The sequence below is a fragment of the Sciurus carolinensis genome, chromosome 13 (assembly GCF_902686445.1).
Source record: "Sciurus carolinensis chromosome 13, mSciCar1.2, whole genome shotgun sequence".
NCBI lineage: Eukaryota > Metazoa > Chordata > Mammalia > Rodentia > Sciuridae > Sciurus > Sciurus carolinensis.
Genome location: NC_062225.1, coordinates 61,810,403 through 61,832,435, shown reverse-complemented (window position 1 = coordinate 61,832,435; position 22,033 = coordinate 61,810,403). Strand labels below are relative to the sequence as shown.

At 38.4% G+C, this 22,033-nt stretch overlaps 1 protein-coding gene across 8 annotated transcripts in view; it reads right to left on the bottom strand.

Annotated features, from left to right (window-relative positions):
* Window positions 1–950: 950 nt before the first annotated feature.
* Slc8a1 (solute carrier family 8 member A1) overlaps window positions 951–22,033 on the bottom strand; it is a 369,898-nt gene continuing 348,815 nt past the window's right edge. For all 8 annotated transcript variants that reach the window (XM_047522914.1, XM_047522916.1, XM_047522915.1 and 5 more), the window contains one exon: window positions 951–4,434. In XM_047522914.1, coding sequence (XP_047378870.1) covers window positions 4,058–4,434 — 377 coding nt within the window. In that variant the 3' untranslated portion in view covers window positions 951–4,057. The remainder of the gene's footprint in view (window positions 4,435–22,033) is intronic.

The window sequence follows — 22,033 nt, the reverse complement described above, 5'->3', positions numbered from 1 at the left end:
CTATAGAAAGCAAAGTTCTTCAAAATCTCCACTGCTAGATATATTGAATCAGAATCTTCAAACAGACTAAAATTTACTCATAAGAAGTTTAGAATTATTGGGTTGCAGCATTTTGCCAAAGGTTGTTAAATGGCTTAAGGGTCCTTTGTTCATTGAGTTACTATTTTGCTGTTCAAAAAAGTATATACTGACTGCTCCTTTTGTATTAAACTGAAATTTGTACCCAGAAGATACACCAATTTTTTGTATCAAGAAAATGTTTAAATTGTACATTATTTCCTTCACACATGAAAATGTGCCACCCATGACCACATAATGTTATAATGAGGAATTCTGTGGAAAGTTTTAAGGATGGATGTTCAGATAGACAAAGTATCATTTACATGAACCGAGTGCACATATTCTATTATAGTAAGGGATCAGATTTTTCCCCAAATGATTATTCTATTGTGGGGTCACTTCTTCCCTTGCTGTTTTGATTTTATGAGATATGAAGTCTATAACTGATAAAAATAGTCAAGTTATTAATGAAGGGGAAAAGTTCTACTGGGAATGAAAAGGAATATAAGGTAGGATACTGAAAGAATAATTTACTTTAGTGTCCCTTGGGAAATAATTATATTTTCTGTGATCAGTTTTATTTGGGTTGAATGATTTGATTTAATACACTGCATGCTAAAACATTGCCTGATATGCAAGTGTTTATGGGTTCATGCTCTTAGAGGTAGGAAGGATGAAGATAGAATTGTATTAAAAAGATGTAAAAAGAAAGAGTGAAATGGAGGAACATCCAACATTTATCTCAGCATCATAGAACAGACAAATATTTTGACTTTGTGTCTTCTTGGGACATTAAAAAAGAGAATGCTGCATTATCATAGGGTTGACATTTACAAATTTGAATACTAGGTGTCTCTTTCTTCTGGATGAGGATACTAGTTGCACAATAATATTTTTTTGGTCTTTATTTCTTCAAAACATGAAAACAAAAAGATGAAGTAAATGACAATGAGAAGAAAGAAAACATTGCATACAGACTATACTGTATCACTAGTGATTAAATCAGAAACAATTAGAAACTTTATTGGTCTGTGTCAATATGTGTACCATTTATAAGGAACAGCACAATTAGTGCACTTCCCCCCTAAAGCCGTGCACAATACACACAAAATAAAATAATCAAACAAATCAAATGAAACAATTTTACACAACTATAATAACAACAACCCTGAATAATGAGAATCATATTTTCTCTATAGCAATGAAAACTGAAAAGGCAAACAAACCAAAATGTTTCAAAATTGAAATTGACCAACAGCGAGAATTTCTTAAAGTCCTTTTAAAGTGAAGATTTGCTATGGGATTACTGACATTCAAAATATGACTAAAAATGAGTGCAAAATCTTTCTAAAGTTTAAATACCTTGTATTCCTTGGCTTATTTTACTTGGTGTTTCTAGGCTAGCTTTCCATTTTTCAAATCTTAAAAAAAAAAAAAAAAAAAAAAAAAAAAAAAGAAGTGGCTTAGAATGTGCCCCTAAAGCAGTCACCAGTGTTAGTCATCAATGACGGGTCAGAGTTGGGTCCTGGAAAAGTACTGTTGCCACAACCATAAAAACTGGAGTTAACTGGGTCTTCCTGGTAATATGAATCACCAACATGATTGCCCTTCTGGGTAAAGTTGGGGGACACATGTATTTGCAAGTTGACCAAGCATAAGGAGGGCACTTTTCCAGATCTAAACTTTATATTCTCTTAAAGACGATCTTTAATATTTGGGCAATTTTATCTGTACAACTATGTGTTTATGTTAAGGAGTCTCATAATTGTGTGCTTCCTTGCAAGATAAAACTGTTTCCATATGGCTGTGTTAACTTTTATTCATGGAAATAGCAACTGCATTCTCTGTGTACCCTGCTGAGGGAAGGAAGCTGGGTTGCCTGGGTCATACCCTGAGCCCCAGAAACTGTATACGACCTGGCCTGTTGAGTGGACAACCAGCATTTCATTATTCACTCAATCACCAAGTGTTTAATAAATGGTGAATGGTCGTGATTATTGAGTGGAAGAAAATAAGTCTCAGCAGTGTTTCTCTTTTAAGTATATTCGAATTCATACAGAAGGCCAGGGATGTCTTCCACCTGGAATTCCTTAGAGATGGAGAAGTCTCTGAGAGGTGAAGTCATTCCATTTTTACTCATTAGTGGAATCACTATTTGGAATGTTGGGTTTATCCACACTCTTTGGTATTTTAAAATAAAGACAGCCATTCCTTTCAAAGGGTCAAAACCTCCCAGTACAATCCTCTGGGAGGCACTAATCTCATTTAATTGTCTTCTCTTCATCATAAGGAGAAACAAAAGGCTGGTGGGTCACCCTGGCTTCTTTCCTACTTGGGAACTACTGATACAATCAGAGGGGTCTGGACTGGGTGGCGAAAGAAACAGGACTCAAAAATGCCTTTTACATAAAAAAATAAAACGAACAAACCAGCACCATCTAACATCTGTGCCAGACAGAGCAGATGTGCAATAAATACTTTGGGGAAAGGGGTGTTGTGGACATGGTGGTTCTGAAAGCCAGGCATATCCCACGCATCTACTTCTCTACAACACCTTTCTCTTTGGCCTTCCTGAATTAATGGATGATTTGCAGAGGCCTCTGATGTGTTCCACATGGCTAATTTTCCAGGAAGATCTTTGTAGGTTGCCTGCCAGCCTCTCAATAACTTTAGCTTTTTCCCACATGACAGTTATTGCTTCTTAGAATGAATGTACATGAAAAATCTGCCATTTTCTTCCTTTATCCCTAGTAATAATCAAACTCAATAACAACACAAAAGCAACAACTCAGGTGAAAAGAAAGCTCACTTATGTCTTCAATGTCCAATCAACGTTGCTGAATGGGAGAACAGTATATGCTATACTCTACTATATACAGATACACTTTGTTTTGTTTTGTTTTTCGTCCATGCACTGTGTAACAGGTATCACAACAACATTCCCAAACAGGCACATGAAGAAGGAGCAAATGTTCGGTAACAACTGGGACAGGATTGTGCGAGCCACGGATGCCTTCGAAAATAAAACTGATGGACAATCCCAGGCAGAAGCAACATGGGACTGGGACACATACTGATGCAAATGGAAAAGAACGATGTGCTTTTTGAATGGGATTATTCTTCCTGTTTGCATGGAGAGTGGGTGGGCAGGAGGAAGGTTGGGATGGGGCACCTGGGGGGTTACCTGGGTTGGAATGAATAGGGCCTTGCGAATTATAGTCCAGAGTTCAAGAGTTAAGAAATAAAGGGTTTTGCATGTTCCTGGGAATCTAGGCACGTTATTCCTGTACCTGTTGAACAGAGTGCCAGGCACCACATCCTTAAATAACAGACTATATCTAGAACCATCACTCTTCCTGGCTCTGTCCCAGCTCCCATACTTCTTCTTGGAGGCAGCGTCAGTCTGCTCACATTGTGGAGAGAAGCATGAAATTTGGAAATAGAGTGAAGATGTGCTGTGCTTCTTTCTTCTTCCATGCCCAGATACATTCTTAATCCAAAGAAATTTTTTAAAGTGTTTGGAGGAGGTGAGGGGAAGCATAATGATTTCAATTTTTACCCCAAACCCATTTACATTTAAATGGGTTATCGCCTCTCCAAAGAGAAGCAAAAACCCTGACACTCCCAACAAAACAAAACAAAAAGCAAAGCCCAACATCAACCACCTCCCCAACCCCAACGAAAACAAAATCGAAAACAAGAAAACAACTCAAAGCCTTAATGATTTATGAACCTGGAGAGAGTACAGCTCTTGGAGGCCGAGATGCAAAGATGGCCCTGCCTCTGCACCTTGTCCAGCATAACAATGCCCCGGGAATGGGAGGTGATGGTTTCTGCCTTTGGCCCTAGTACAAAGTATGCTCTTGAAGTTGGATTCCATCAGCAGGTAAGTGAACATGACAGATGTCAGTTTCCTCTGTTCATTATACATAATTTTTTATGTATATATATATGTATATATATATATATATATAAATTTACTATATTTGATGTTCCTTTAGAAGCCTTTTATGTGGCAGTAGGCCTCCAGGGAGGAGAAGAAAATGTACAAGAGCCATAGGAGCACAAAGAGGCAGGACGTAAGGAGCTTGGCAGTCCGGGGCCCACCGAGCTCACCTCCGATTTCTGGTCTCCGCCGATACAGCAGCACCCCCACATTGATGAAAGCAAAAATGGTGAAGAGAGTGACAGAGAAAGCTAATGTGCCAGGGGACACTTTAAACTGTTCCCCGTTGGCTGCGTGGTAGATGGCAGCAATGGACCAGGCCACGCCGATTCCCAAGAAGACGTTCACTGCGTTGCTGCCTGTGACGTTACCTATGGATGCATCAGCATACTGGTCCTGGGTGGCCGCTACTTTGCTGGCAAATGTGTCTGTAGAAGAAGAAGGAAAAAAGGCAATGACACTCACTTAGCCTTGTAAAGATGTCCATGGAGTGCTGGGAACTTCTAGCGTGTGGTCTAGAACCAAACCCTGGTATAAACCCAGGAACCCAGAGTGAGCCTCAATGTTCCTTTGATTCATTAATGTGATGATAAGAACAGGATCTAGCAATCAGGAGCCAAAGACTTGGTGCTATCTATGTTACTGAAAAAGTGACGTCCATCAAGTTCTTTATCCATGGATACCATCATTTTTTGTATACTGAGCTTACAGGGCAGTATTTTTCAGACAGTAATCCCAGGCCATCTACTTACACCAGAAACTAGTGGGTCCTTCTAAAGGGTAAATATTGCAAGCTGTATTGGGTCATAATCACTGGGGCTGAGGAATCTATTGTAACAGCATTCCAAAAGATTCCAGATCACTCACAGGTGAAAATGGCTTTTGGCAGGTTTTACTAAAAGATGCTGTATCAGCAGCTCTTATTTACAGATGAAAATGTGAAAGTGTCAGGAAAGATTTCCAAAGATCCAAGAGCAAGTCAATAGTGGAATTGAAAAGAATCAAACTATAATAATAGCTGACCTTTGCCTAGAGTCTTTTGAATAGGAAAGTGGATTCACCTATGTGGCACATTGACTGTGATAATGATTTTATGAGGTGAGGAAAGGAGGCTTAGACATGATAAGTAATGGGTGCGATGTCACACAACTGCAAAGAATTTATGGAGGGCTTGAGCTCTGGCTTCCTGTCTTCAGGGCTCATGCTTGCTAATTACACCATCTCACATTTCACCTCGCCATAGGTACCAATGAGTATCCTCAAAGCTCTTTCTTCACCCACAGTCCTGAGTGTATCTTAAGAAGATGGGGAAGTCGGGGTTCACCACAGTGGGGATAGGATCACAGAACTTATACTTTTTGATGAGCAGAGCACAGAGGATTTAAATCCTACCTTCACAATTGGCAGTGTGGTCTTGGGCCTCAATTCCTAATCTGTGACAATGGGATACTGATATCCACTTCAGATTGCCATTGCTAAATTGAAGTATTATGTGTAAAATGCCTTCTGTGCTTCTTGGTAAGAGTAGATCTTGTTGTTATTTTGGTAAGATAATGTAAATAGAGCAATCTAGATTAGTTTAAAAGTTGGGATAGGATCTGAAATAGCTACTTTTATTGAACATGTAAACAGAACTTGTAATATAATAAATTTGGGGCTGCAGTTGTATAGCTCAGTGGTAGAGCAATTGTCTAGCATGTGGGAGGCACTGGGTTTGATCCTCAGCACCACATAAAAATAAATAAATAAAATTAAAGATATTGTGTCCATCTACAACTAAAAATATAAATTTAAGAAAAAACTTAAATTTGTAGTCTATATGACGCCTAGTTACTGGCATCAAAGTCCTTTCAATTACCTGTGCAAAATTCCTTGCATAGTGGGTTTATAGTATGTTAATAATGATCAAATTGAACTCACATTTGCAGTCAGTAATAGCCAAGTACCATATATCTCCAAAGTGCTGTATGCACCGCTCTGATCTTCCTGAGGCCTCTGGCATGCTCTGTGCAGGCAGGTAGTTTCATGATACCAGACTAGTATCTCCCCTTTGTTGCTATTCTGTCACCACAATTGCTCCTTGGTAAATCGCCACTGGGGACAATCCACAAAGCATGGAAGTTTATACTAGCCTATAGATTCTCTGCTTTATGATGGGGAAGAAAGTTATTTAGGCCGATCAGAGGCTATTGCATCTGAGTATCACATTCTTTCTGAAAGGGAATTGGTCAGCCCTGAGGGCCTGTCTCATTGATTTTGACCTCTGTCTGTAATGGAAAGCAGATATTGTTACTCTTTTATGATGAAGGCAAGAACTGTTTATTCCATGCCAGGCACTATGCTATACAGGTTCCATGTATATCCTCATTCAACCCTTTCAGAAGCCCTGTGGACTGGGTGTTATTATTCCCTGTTTGTAATTTTAAAAACTACATTATTGTGATAGTATGCCTCATAGACAGGGTCTTGATAAGCAGAATGAGAATTTTTTAAATCAAGTCTCTTTGATTTTAGAGCTTATTCTCAAATACCATATTGCAACTCCCAGAAAGAATAAAGGTTACCTTTTCTCTTACTCCATTTAGTTTGCCCTGTTCCTTCCATTCAGAAACTTTGAAGCAGGTTATCAACAAATGCCCATTCCTATGTCAGGGAAACTGCCTAAAGAAGGTATGGGCACTTTGCTAATCCACCTGCTTGGATTTGTGCTGCTTTGTGCATTCCTGGTTACAGTTTGCAGCCCAATAAGATTATTACAGAGACTGATGAGTAAAAGCAAAGCAAGACAAATCTTAATGGTCTCTTGCATTTCATTATGAAAAGTTCTTAAGAGGTGCTGCTGCAGCAGCTTAAAAAAAAAAAAAAGTCTTTTGCTTTTCTTCTTCAAGGACAGGCAGTGGAGCAAAGAAAAGAAAGTAAAGGAACAAGAGTCCAAGGCAGGAGAGAGCAGCTTACGGCTCTGCTGCTGCCCAGAAACACTTGAAACATTATTTTGAGCTAGCACTGGCTGATGGTGAACAGATGGCCACATTAGGCAGGGCCCTTTGGGGATGTAGGTAGTCTGCTCATATGCTGCAGGGACAGGTGACCTGGCTGTTCCATCACACAAACCTGCATACATCCCCTGGCACGTGGTACAGAGCACACTGTCCTATCTTCACACAGAAACCCTGGACTTTCCAGATGGCAGTCTCTACCTCTGTACCAGAAGGGAAAGAGGTGTAAAGTCAGGGTCCAGGGGCCCTGAACATTCAAACTAGGCCTTTAAGCTGAAATGGAGGGCATACCAGGTGTGTGGCAATTTCCACCCCCTCAAGCTATTTCTCAATAGCCTATTTATGTGAATATTACTTGAAAATTCTTACTTGTAAAAATAGGATCCTATTTTCAAATGCTTTTCTCTGGAGTCCCTAAAAATTAGGAGCCAAACTGACTAGCTTATCACATAAATAAAACATGTTCTGGGCCTCTTTGAGTCTGGTAGGTTTTATTTACCTGGATTAGGCATCAGTCTTTTGTCTATTTTTAGTTTCAACTCAAAAAGTATTTTTTTAAAAATTGTAGGAACACATGCAGATCCAAACCATTAACCTTAGCTCCAACAGAGATAACTGTCTTCTCCAAATGAAGTGGGAAGGATTTTCCCCAAATTAACTTCTATTGCTGCTTTGCTGCTTAGTGCCCAGAGCAACACATCACATGCCATATGTTAGGCACTGCCAGCTCCTATCCTAAACACTAAGCCTGGAACTTGCCTGTGGTCCACAAAGCAACGCCTTTCCCCAAAGTAAAATTCAAGAAGTAAGTATTGCCTAGTCTCAGAGGGGTATAATCATATTCAGATCTTTGGTCATTAAGTACAAAAATAAGAGAGTTAGATTTCCAATGTGACTGGCATAAATTAAGACATGTTGACAATGGTGTGTGTGTGTGTGAGTGTGTGTGTGTGTGTGTGTGTGTGTGTGTGTGTGTTGCCTACATATATACCAAAGGACAGGCTTCTGATTGTAATTTTTACTTTTAATTCCAATCTTGGTATCTAATAAATTTTCAATTAGTTTTATAGTCTCAGTTTTGATGCTGTCTTCTTGGTACATATAACTATAAATAAGAAGATTTGTTTAGGAGGCAACATGGCTTAAATGAAGCTACATATCATGAAGTTGGGACAAAACTGTTCTCTATAGACCTGGTTCAAGTTCACTGTATATATCTTTGGTCAAGTTGCTTCACTTTTTTAGGTTACATTTCCTCACCTAAAATGAAGAAATTAGATTAGGAGATCGCTAAGTCTTTCTCTATTCTAAATGTTTGGGTAGTGAACAAAGCACACCAAAATACTAAATCCATATGTGCTTTTGGCACTATTTTCTTTCTGTACAAATTGTAAATGATTGCTTTTCTTCATTAGAATTAATTAATGATTTTCTCACTGAACGAATATATTATCTAAGTGAAGTATACAAAGATCACGGGAAGAAAGATTTCAAAACCTAAAGATTTTGCCAAAAGGATTGAACTGTGAATAATATTCACGATATTAAATTGCATAGCAGTCTTTTAACATTATGTTCAAAATGTTGGCAAAATTACTTACTTCAACTCACTTGAGCAATGATCTCTTTCCATGTGGGAAACTGTGGTGTAAACAGGGGCAGAAAGGCCTGTGTTTTAAAGACTGTTTAATGTCACACTATTGTGTCAGAATTACCTGGAGAGCCAGGCATGGTGGTGTATGCCTGCAGTCCCAATGGTTCAGGAGGCTGAGGCTGGTATATCACAAATTCAAAGCCAACCTCAGCAATTTAGTGAGGTCCTAAGCAACTTTAAGTAACTCAGTGAGACCCTGACTCAAGATAAAAAAAAAAAAAAAAAAAAAAAAAAAAAAGGACTGGGGATGTGGCTCAGTGGTTGAGTGCCTGGAGAGCTTTATTTTATATTATTTTTAAAATGTAGATATGGGGCTCTACCCTAGACCCACTTTAGACTCTCTGGGGAAGGGAGTTAGGGATACACATACCTTTTAACAAATGGTTTGTTCACAGGAAAATTAGAGAACCACGTTCTAAGACAAGGAAATGGGAGGAATTGCTTCAAGTGTCTAGTTTGGGTGCCTTGCTGGGAGGAAGAGATGTTTGAGTTTCAGGAAATCAGGTAACTGGGGAGAGATCAGGAGCAGCTGGTCTCTCTTAGAAATGTTGGTGCCCTCAGATATGATCCTTTTCTCATAAAATGACTTGGGTGGGCTGGATGGAGGTGCGGGGGCTGCCTAACTACCTCTTTCCCCTCTTCTTGTGCTATGTGTGTGTGTGTGTGTGTGTGTGTGTGTGTGTGTGTTTTAATTTTTTTGGTACCAGGATTGAACTCATGGGCCTGGCCACTGAGCCACATCCCCAGCCCTATTTTGTGTTTTATTTAGAGATAGGGTCTCACTGAGTTGCTGAGCGCCTCGCTTTTGCTGAGGCTGGCTTTGAACTTGTGATCTCCTGCTCCAGCCTCCGGAGCCACTGGGATTACAGGTGTATGCCACCACACCTGGTGTGCTATGTGGTTTTTTAAAAAGTCTATTTCAGCACAACTATGCTGAAAGGCAAAGGAAGGTGGAAATTCACCTAAATCTGTTGGATTTTGGATCCTTTACTTAAAAGAGATAAGGTACCATGCTTATCTACTTTGCGGAGTTTGAAGGAAGTAAGTTAACATGCCTGGCAGTAGAATATCCCTCTATGAGTACTCAGTGTTATTAGCTATTTTTATAAACGACGCAGCCAGAGAATCTATAAATACAGGGAATTCTGACTTATATTCATGATTCTAAACTCTGGGGGAGTTTTGAAACACCCTTTCAAAAGACTTTTTAACTTCACAATCCTATGCATTTAAAAATGTGATAGTGCATAAACTATTCTTATAGATCAAAGAGATTCTTATCAATTTTATTTTGAACATTTCATAACACCTATATCATAGAAAGACATTAGAGAACTTCTGGTTTAAGGCCCCAATCATATTAGTGGTTGAAAAGCAGGCTCTTGCTTAATGCATTTAATTCTCTCTATTCTCTCCTCCCTAATATGCCTCCTTCTGTCTTGCTCTTATTGAATTCAAACAGAAATAGTTTACTTCATGCTAATTCTTCTGCTGTCACTGAGGGCCTTAAACAGGCTTTCGTCTTGAGATGGACATTTATTTACCCACACTCGCTCACTCACATACAAATACTCACTTCACTGGTTCATGTGAAAAAAAAATTCAGTGACTTCCAATTTCACTTGGCTTCCAAGTGAAATTTTAGAGAACCTGGAATTACTGATATTTGATTGATTAATGACTGGTTGGGAAAGGAGTTGTAGAAACTGAAAAAAATTTCTTCCCATCTAAGTTGTCCCTAAAGAGAGCAAGAAAGAAATGGAGACAATGACATGACCTATTTCTAGAAGAGTTAAGTAAAAAACTGAAGAGAACCCACTTTGGCAGGATCAGAGCCCCTTCTTATAGCTATTTTTATCCACAGCAGCAAATCAGAATCAGCAGGACAACATTGGAATATACCAGCTTGCTAGCCCACCCTTACTTTTTGCTTAACTGGTCTGGTATGGTACCAGGCTCTCCAAACTAGCCTGAGAATAGCTGTGGTTTTCTCATACCTGATAGGAGAACAATGGCACCTCCACTAGATTAACTGAAGCAGTGATATATGGAATGGTTTTAACATATCACTCTGCAAAAAGCAACCATTTTTGTTATTAAATGACAATTATTTTCATATGGTAACTTGAATATGTTCATTTTGCAAAGGTATCCATGGGGCTTAGTTTTCCTTCTGCATATCCTAAATCCTGCTACATTTTAAGTCAAAGAAAGGAATAAATTCTAATTAAAGGAGAAAATTCTTAGCTCAAGCTATACAGTTTACTTTTCAGGGAACACAAGGTCACCACAGCACTATTTAATTTTTTTTCCAAGCTGTAATTTCATATATGTTCTCAAAAGAAAAAGAATCCTCCATTCTTTAACATGCCTAGAATAGAATTATTCTTCAGTAAAATTGTTCACAAATGCCCAAGAGGGGATCCAAGGTTCTCCTCCTTTTTTCAAATTCTTAGGTTCATGGGGTTTGTTAAAATTTGCTAAAAATCCCTAGTTCTAATTTTTTGCTGTCAAATAGACATTCAGAACCTTTCAAAGAACTCTGATGGTTTACTGGAGGTGGGAATTAGTTCACTGAATTGCTTGGTCAGTCATTTCACCCTCTCAATCTGGCCAGAAACAAAACCCCAAATAAACTAGTTGATTCTGCAGAAAAGCAGCAGTATTCCATCCTGATTAGTTCTTGAGACTCAATTAATATGACTCTGGGGTGGACCTGACTGTGTATGCTGGGCAGGCTTGGTGCCTTCACTGTAGGGGCCTGCTTGTTCACTGGCAGACATAAAAAGACTGCAGATTATAGTGGTGGAAGTTCAATGTGTACTTGATCAAGTAAGGAGGATGATGGTGGCTGGCCGATTTGAGAGAAGTCTTCTGGTTCTGGTCATACCTGGTGAGCAGTCAGCTGACGATGACTGTGTCATTCCCATTGGTTCTGCTTGGCATGGTGTTATCTAGTAAGCTGAGGCTAAGGTAAGTGACTAATTTGTTAACCTCTATCACCCTATGGGTAATCACTATTGTTACTGAGGAATGCTGGATCTAGTGACAGTGGTCTGCATAAATCAGTTGTGGTAGCAAAGAGCCCAAGATATGGAGTAAGATCTGGTCCTGTTCTCATTTGCCATTTACTGACTCATTAACCTCATGAGCTTCTGCTACTCTATCTGTACAATAGGGAAAATATACACAGTCATTTATATGGCTATTCAGATTATTAAAAGAAATAATATAAAAAGCTTTAGCATGGTACCTAGAAATTAACAGGTACAAATGTTACCTATTATTATGTTTTCAGAATTCTTCCAGTAGTATCAAAGAATGTGGTGATAATATTACAATATTTTATTATGTTTTCCTTCAACTAGGTGGTTTAGAGTTAATAGACTTTATATAGGGTATGGGAGAATGTGGATCTGTCCATGGTGTTTAGCAATGGTGGTGGTGATAAATACAATAGTGAACATTTACTGAGGCTTACTAATGTATGCTCTATCTATGGATTCTTATTAAAACCCAAAACAACTCTCCAAAGTATAATTATTATCCCCATTTTATAAATAATAAAACTTAAAGCTCAGGACATAAGTAAGTTTTTCAAAATTACACAGCCAGTAAGAGCAGAAGTTAGGATTTGGTCCTCTTGAGTGTGATCCTAGCCAGAGTCCAGAGCTCTTAATCACAAATCCATGGGGTGACTGTAAGTACTGGGACAAATGGTACACCTTAAATTTGAAAATGGATAAAGGGTTCAGAGAAAATATCAGGAACCTTCATCACTTTCAATTCCAGCTATAACTACTTGGTGTTAAAGCAACTGATCATGTGAAACAAAATGAGTAAGATTGTTCTATTTAGAAACATCAGTGACTCCTTTAGCAAAATATTATATTAAAATTAATCTGAAAAAGAAAAGAAGGAACTGTTTTCATGGGAGATCCTTCATCCTTTTAGAATAATAACAAAGAACAGTGATTTTTATTCTCTAAGTTCCTGGATTCTCTCAGCATTATATTTATACTGTCTCCATAGTATATACAAATGGTCTTAAATGAACCTATTTTAAAAATAGCATCGAGTTTTTGGTATTTCTAATTTTGGACCATGATTCTATTACTTTTATAATAAACCTTTATTTTAATAATACAAAGTGAAAGAGAATAAAACATTGAAAAGTGTAAGTTCAGCCACATTTGGCTAATTTTGAAAAGTGAAAAAGCAAGGGCTTATCTGGGGTTAAATGAATAGCTGCATTAGTTATCATTTTCCTAAACTAACTGGTTTCTTATTACATAGATAAAACTGAAACTCACTTCTTGCCTGGAAAAAAAAAAAAAAATCAGGTCTGCCCTGTACTGGTTGCCATCCTCTGACTTGCTTCTTCCTTCTCAATAATCTCCCTCTTTTTCTCTCTTAACCCTCCTTGCATTGGAAGTCTGGTTCTTTCCTTTATGCTTTGTGCTCTTTCTGGAACATTCGTATCCTACCTGAATCTTTTCAAAATTATTTTCAAGTCCTGCTTTAGAGATGACAAAGCCATAGACGCCCATGCTTGCTACAGCCAGAAAGCTGAGAAGCTCGAGCTAGAAAACCTACCAGTGACTTCACTTTACTCTGCAGTCAGCCTTAATGGTTATGAAGGAGCTTCTCCTTTGGCAGCATTTCACTGGTGTGATTCTCGCTCTGTGGATACCCAACTCATCCCTTTGCCCTGGGATATTATCCAGTTATTTATTCCACATAGACACTCTTTTTGAAGGGATGGATTTGTGCATTTTAAGTTCAGAAAACATGAACGCTGTTAAAAGTGGGCAAATGGAGGCAACTTACAACATATAACTTTGCCTACAAACTCACCCGGGGGAGCTGGTGACAATCACAGACAGGTGAGGCTTGATGGGGTTCTAAAAAGTTCTGCTAATTTGCCCATTTTGGCTCCCACCATGCTGTGATTTAGTGTGTAATTTCCCCCGTTAGCTAATTCCTACAGTTTAATCATGTTATGCCAAAAAAAAAAAAAAAAAAAAAAAAAAAAGAAAGAAAGAAAGAAAGACAAGAAAAGCCTCTGTCTACCAAAAACCTGGAAAGTTTACAAGTTCATTGGTTCAGCAAGCCTACTTTTGAGGATTTAGAAATAATTTTACAAGTCTATACATTTATGTAAGGAATGAGTCAGGGCAGAGTTTTTATGCTGGAGGAAAATTAGAAACAACAGATTTGTCTATTGTTTTCAATAAATTATAACTCTACATAATTATGCAACTATTCAAATCATGATTAAAGGTACACTAACCAACAAAAAAAAAAGTGTTCATTGACACAACACTAAGTAAGAAAATGGGTGATCTAAGTATACATAGTATCCATTAAAAAGCATGGATAAATATGTGGTATATGTCTTTTAACATGTTTTTGCAATTTAAATGTTCTAGAATTGTAAATTTTGAAATAGACAAGAATGCAAATGGGTGGTGAGATTTCATGATTCATTTTTCTTATTGCTTATTAATATTTCTTATTTATTTACAAAATTATGTGCTATCTTGTTAAAAGGGTAATAAATACACATTAAAAAGACTACTGTAAATAATATGGTCTATATGGGATGGAATGAGGATTGAGTTTCAACCTTTTTCTTGTCTTTTTTGGGTGACAGTAGTCAGGATTATGCTAGAGGGTTCTTTAGGTGGAAAACATCAGACATACTGCCTACAGAGCAGGAATATTTCAAAGGGTGAGGAGGCTGAAGAGTAGGTAGTAAAACAGATAAAGAAGAGATATCAAGGTCATCAGGGGCTAGTCTGGGGTCTGGAGACAGGTGAGTACCCATAATACAGCACAAAGTGGGACCAGAATCCTAAAAACAACTTTATGCACTATGAAATTTTGCCAGGTATCAGCTGTGAGAAGACATGCTTGTGTCTTCATTTCTTTCAATTCCTGTTTACTTCTTACCTTTATATTTTGTGCTACAATGACATTATATTTTATTTGCCAACAGTATTTTTTATTGATTTTGACCCACAAAATTGCTTTGTTTATTCATTTAGTCTGACAAATACTTTTTTATAAGCTTGTTAAGAGATTTTTGCCCTTGAGACATCTGGGAAGGGGGTGTGATACCCAAGTTTTTCATCATCTGTACTTAGGGTCTTCCTAGATATGTGATTCAGAATGCAGACATCAGACAATAAGGCACAGGGTTCCATCTGAGCTGCTGAGGGTCTGCAATGAAGCTAAGCTCTTGGGCACAGCTTCCTCCACTCTCTTCCGGGTATATCTCACAGATGCTTGATAAATGTCTTCTGACATATCTCTTATATTTCATGCATTTTCCAGAGTACTTATAATGAATATTATCCTATTTGCCATTCCCAACAATTCTAAGGTGGAAGCGGGTGGGGAAAGCTGCTTTCAGTATCACTTTTTCTGGAGAGGAAAACAGAAACTTCTTAGGGATCAGCACCAGAGATGGATCAGGACCCACATTCTGTGATTTACTGGTGTCCAGAGCCTCAGGCTGTTGGCTCACTTCCAGGATCCTTCATCAACCTGCCAGATACTACCTCCTCTCTGAACCTGATAACCCATATACATTACCTAACTCCCAGGCTGCTGTGGGCATCAAAGAGATACATTATGCAAATGTATTTCTTAAATGAATACAAATATTGAATGAAGCTCTACAAATGTAGTTACTCTTGGAATTTTTGTGTTAAATGCAAAAGTTCCCATGACATCATCATTAATCAGTGATGCCTTAGTGGGATCATGTATTGGATATTCCAAATCCATAACTAACCCAAAATATCTAGATTTGGAGGAGGTGAGAGAGGTTGGTGAGAAAAATCCAGGGCACTAAAGAGAGCAGATGTGGTAGAATGTGACTTTAAAGAGGTAGCTGCCAGAGAGAAAGGGAAAACACTAATTCAAAGGCATTGTTTGAAGTGGGAAGCAAGAAAAAAATAACACGTTTTCCCAGTTTTGAAGACTAGAACTTCCTGGATAAATTTTCAGGAGAAATAACAGAGACTTAAGTGTAATTTGCCAAAGATTAATGGTGCAAGGGGTCAAACCGCCCTATTAAAATACTGCCCCAACACCATGCATAAAGACTATTCCATGACTTCATAAGCCTGTTTTATTTGCTTCTCACCTATGTTCATCTTCATTGCTATCTTGAGTACCAGTCTCCTCCCACTGGAGTATGTACTCTATAGGATTCGAAAACCATCTGGTTTGTATGATGGCTCTACCTGCCATGTAGAACAGTGCGAGTTCAGAGTGGGTACTAGTGAAACGTTTGTAGACTGAATGAAAAGGAGTGCAAAATGAATCTGAAGCCTATGCCTTGCTACCAGATCCTACGGCTTCTTTTTAAAATTGTTTTTAAAAAAATGATTTCCATCTCTTTTTCAATGCCTTTATGACTAGTGCAGAAAGGAAGAACACTTGAATATTTGATGATCAGGAATGCCATATTGCTTCTAAGACCACCTGGGGCTTCCTAGTTAGCTGTGGGCATTGTCCTGGATTTTTAATACTGAATATGTCTTGTCACTACTTTTTCACTGTCAATTCAGCTCAGGTGTAGAAGCTGAGATTCTCAGGACAAGACTATATGATATAGAAGTTATTGATGTCAAGTTCTTCTTTATAGGTGGCACTTTTCTCCCTAACTATAGAGCCACTGATGGGGACAGACCACAGAGCAGGAAGCACCTTCAAGATATCTGGTGCAGACTCAGACTAGGTACCACCTGCCCTCCAGTAATCTGAGCCACAGACCCCTACTTTGACAGTTAGGTTAGTTTGGGGATTCTGGTTCACCATGTATCAGCTATCTGAAACCTCTGCAGAATCTTCAGAGGAGGACATTTTCACGATCATCTAACACATTTGTGGTTATTTGTTGCTTTGCAACTATAACTCAGGAATGACAAGCTATAATTAGTCCTCTGCTGAGCCTATTTGCAGACCCCACTGGGGATCATTTTAGTTTGGAACTACAGCAAGTCTTACTTTGTGTCTCAACCCATGATTTTTTACTATGATAACCTAATAATAGCTTGCAATTTATGAACGTCCATGCCAAGAAGCCCCTGGGCTCCAGAGGAGGGGGAAAAGAAAACGAACACAACACATAATTTCCTGATTGTAAATAATAGAGCCAAAATAAGCTGTTTTCTTCTTGTACATAAAATACAGAATTTACATTTGCTGAGTTAAACGGAGGTTATCAAATATGGTCACTACTAGATTTAGCTTTTTATGGATCATGTGCTGGAAAAGGCTGAATAATGCAAGGCATTTTGTGGATTTTAAACACCATTTTGGAATGAAGCAGAGTATAAACAAGTAATATATAGCTTGTGTTTCATTCCAGAGAGAAGGCAGGATGTGGGGTCTGTGTGCTGAGGAGCAACGATAGCATTCCAGCTGGCACTGTGCATAAATGCCAAGCACCATGATTTCATATCTATAATATGCACTATCCCAAACAGATATTAAAATTCTTTTATAGCCACATGTAAGAATTGCCTTTTAAATTGAGTTAACATTTTATTTGCCCTCTCTTCTAAAAATACCAATGGGCTTAAATTTATTTTTTAGCTCATACAGGGCTCATGATGTGGTAATTAAGCTACATTTCTTAGAGCCCGAATTTTCTTCTTTGAATTTAGCAGCCATGTGACATTCTTTTGCACAGGGAGATCATGCCCATGGGTTCTGGTTAATAGTCATCCATAAGACTTGGTCTTTTCATGCTCTTCTAATGGTTGTGCTGTATTTGCGTTGATCAGGGGCCAGCAGCCAGCATCTACAGGGTGACACCCTGGGGCTAGGGATGACAGTAAGAAGCTGAAATTATAAGAGTCACTTCCTTAGCATTGTATTGTGATGAACAAACTGAATCTGTCAAGGACATTTAGCATTTACATATCATCAAAATAGGTTGTTACTCTAGTGTTCCCTAATGGTAATTCTCAGGGCCATTGTATGATTCTTTCCCCCAGAAATTTGTAATATATGAGCTAAGATTATTGCTGGAGAGAGCACATTGGGATTATTTTTTTCAAATGTACAAATCCATAAATGCACAAAACAAAGAATACCAAAAATATTGTACTTTGCAAAGTTGTGTAGAGATTTTGTAATGAAGAAAATAAAATAATTTTAAAATCTTAAAGAATCCGTGGTAAATTTCAACATTGTATTTTATGAAGAGGAATTACGGTTACTATCAGAGAATCCATGACATTTTTATATTAAAACTGGTTCTTGTAAAATATTGAGAAAAGACAGATCTACAGAACCAGGAAATACATTGGTGATTGCCTAGGGTTAGAGGTGGAAATGGGGATTACCTAGAAATGACCACAGGGATCTTTTTGGGTTGATGTAATGTTCTAAAACTGGTTTAGGGTAATGGTAGCATGACTTAGTGAATTTACTAAAAATCACTACATGGTATACTTCAAATGGGTAAGCTTTATGGGATATAAGTTGTGCCTCAATAAAGACGTTTAGAAATGTAGGCTGAGCTTGCATTTAAAGCAGCAAAGTGGTCCTTGAAACTTTTCATGACCTTCTTCTCAAATGTGAATAGGGAGAAATGAAAATCACCAACTCAATATTATTTACAAGTCATTCCTTAGAGACCTATTCTTATTAATCTCCATGGAACAAAAAGGCCTATACATTTGCTATTCTCGATGCTCTCTTCCTTTGAAACTGCATCTAAGACTAAAAATCACATCACACATGCATAACATTAACCCTGAAAACAAAAAGCACACATACCTATGTATGCACGCATGCATACATGTATATGACATCATGTTTCTGCCAAGTGTCCTTATTTGGCTGACCTAGAGTATGTGAGAAGTCCCAGATAGAATAAGATATTTTTAGCCCCTTTTTCTTATCCTGTGACTGTTATGGGACTGAGTGGCATTGGCTGGTGTGGGATTGGGGCATTAATCCAAAGACTCTGCAAGGCTTCAGATTGGGCATGACACATGCTGAGTATCCTGGCTTCCTGGACCACCTCCTGGCAGATGACATCATTGTTATTATCCTGGTCACACTCCAGTCTTTTACTCAATGTCAGGTGCTTGGGCAGTACTGCCCTTTTAGAAAATAAATCAAGGATTGTAACTGTCAAGAAAAAAAAGTATTTAATAAAGTCTTTTCTCTGAGCAGAAAGAATGAAGGATGTAAAATGGTTTTGAAACTGGTCCTTCTCAAGTTCTCACAAGTGCCTTGGGCCCAATGCACACAGCCTATTCCATGGTGTTTTTGGTGTAGGTTAACAGGCAGTTCTGGTGCCATTTATAGAGCAAATCTTATGCAATATGGTGTTTGGCTTTCCTTTGTTTCACTCTCTCCTTGTAAATTTTTGCTCTTGTAGACTTCCTTGAACTCTAATGACATCACCCATTCTTGGGTAAGTGTACTGGAGAATAAAGAGCATTTTTACCTCCAGACAGCTCCTTGATAAGGAACTCCTTAAGATAAGGTCTGATGGAAAGCCATTTGAGTGACTGGGTTGCCTGCTCCTTGCTGCTTCTTATAGGGTCCTTGGGTGACTGTACCGCTGGCCCAGCTACAAATATGTGGGTCCATTTGCAGCAGTACTGACCTTTCTTGGCAGTAAAGAAATTGCTTTATTATTTGAAAACAAAATATAACTTCCCTTTAGGATTCTTCTGAGGGAACTCACATCATAGCCATTGGGAAATCTTAGCTTAGGCGAAAGTAGTTCTGTTTCCACTTCCATTTCAGTTGATGTGAAATGTTAGCCATCTAATTAAATATGTACACACGCTATAGTGATGGTACTTCTTGAACACTGGCTGTCCGACTTGAAATGCCAGTGTTCACATAAAGCACATGGAGAGTCAATGCCATTGAAAGAAATGAAAAATGCACTGGGAATGTCTACCTCACCAGAATCCCAAGCATAGGAAAACAATAAGGATAGGCTGAGAATTTAATTTTGTCCATTTTCAAATGCTGTGATATACTTAAGTTAAATACCCTAGGAGGCCTAAACCCATTCATAAATACATTAAAATAGAAGGGAAAAGAGATCTAACATTCTCTGAGTGTCTACCTTATGCTTGACCCTTTGCTGGGTGCATTATTAATGGACTGTCATGTAATCCTCACTGTAACTCTGAGAGAGATTGTCATGCTCCATGATTCAGCTTGAGAAACTAAGGTTTAGAGGAGTTAAGCAATTTGCCTCTGGAGTGTTATACGTCTAGGAAGTGGAGGGGGGAGTGTTAGTGTGAAGGCCTCTGACGTTCATGTTCTTCTATAACCCCTTGGTGAGTATTTATGAACACTGCACGAAGAGACAACTTAGTGCCTTTTTCTGAGGCTGAAACTGTTACTGACACATCAGTCTATCTGTGAGCCCTGCACTGGTGACACCAAATCTAGGTGAAGTGGAATGGGATGGGAGGAAATGACTGAGTCAATGTGATTTCCTGTTGTTCTTTAAGGGAGCTTAGATGACTGCCAATCCGGAGTGGATGGGTGTTCTTTGTTTCCGGTGGGTTGCTGTGGAGTTTGCTTTTGACCCCATCTCTGTGGTTAAGAAAGGGATAGACACTTTACTGATGAGGCCTTGGGCAGTGATCTCCAGTGATTCCACTCCCAACCTCCTACTTCTCAGAGACCAGAGCGCCAGAACTTGAATTCCAAAGTTGCTAGTGAACCTTTGCAGAATATGACTGCTGGAAGAGCATCCCTAATATGCCCTTCCATCCCCCAGATCCCCCACCCCGGCACTGGCCAGGAACTGGACAAGTGGTCTAGCCTTGGAGTGACCACCGGCAGCTTGGTCTAGCCTTGGACTGACCAATCCTCCCTCTGTGTTCACTGCTGTTTCAACATGTCTGTGTGGATGAGGTTTCCCTTGTGTTCTATTTTTTTGCCAGCTACATAAGAGCTGAACATCTTTAAAAGAGTTTCCAGTGGTCTCTGTGTTTACATTTTTACGTATTAAATGATAAATTTTTTTGAATGATAAAATTTGTAGGTATAGAAGCAGACCTTTAATAATTTATGACAATTCTGAAGCATGATGTCTACTAGTTGTTTTTGATGCCAAAGGGAATAATTACAGTGTCTCAGCTCAAGGAACTTGACTATCACTCCAGTGTCACATGCTTTAAATGTGTAAAATACTAAAATTGAGGTAAAGAGAGAAATGAGTAATTTTTTAAAATGTAAAGTATATGGAAATGTATGTTTCAGTGTAGCAGTGGCCTGATACAGTGACTAAGTACCAGATTATAAAATACAAGAGATAACACTGATCCCAGAAATTACCATCTATATAAACTTGGACTAAATGTGGACAAATCATTTATTCAATACGAACCTAAACTTCATAATGTAGCAAGAAGATCCTGGTGAGCACTCTCCTACAAGTTATAGGGGGCCTTCAGGCAGGACTGCCACTGTCTACATATGGGGTACCATAGACATGGTACCCAGTACATCTTCAGGAGTGTCATTCAGAGTGTGGTGCCTCATTGAGATTTCAGTATATAACCTTCACAACCACACAAGTTATTTAAGGATCTTCTGAGAAAGAGAGTAACAGAATATAGTGTAAAGTGCTTGCTATAAGAGTGTATTTTATAATATCTTAGTTTTGAGAATTTTTAGAAGTTAGGAAATTAAAAACTGAAAAATGTAAACTATCAATAGTTCATAAATTTTTGTTACAAAAAATAATACACATGCATTGCTGGTGGGGCTGCAAATTGGTGCAACCACTATGGAAAGCAGTATGGAGATTCCTCAGAACACTTGGAATGGAACCACCACTTGACTCAACTATCTCATTCCTCAGTTTATACCCAAAGGACTTAAAATAAGCATACTACAGTGATGCAGACACATTAATGTTTATAGCAGCTCAATTCACAATAGCTAAACTATGGAACCAATCTAGATGCCCTTCAACAGATAAATGGATAAAGAAAATGTGGTATATACACACAAAGCAATATTAAAGAAAGAATGAAATTATGGCATTTGCTGGTAAATGGATGGAGCTGGAGAATATCATGCTAAGCAAAATAAGCCAAATTCCTCAAAACCTAAGGCTGAATGTATAACTCTGATATGCAGATGTTAATTCACAATAAGGGGTGGGGGCTAAGGAAGACAAGAGGCACTTTGGATTAGGCAGAAGGGAGTGAACTGAGGGGAGTGGGTTTGGGGTAGGAGAGATAGTAGAATGAATCTGACATTATTACTCTATGTATATATATGATTACATGAACAGTGCGATTCTACATTGTGTACAACCAGAAGAATGAGAAGGTGTACTCCATTTATGTATGATGTATC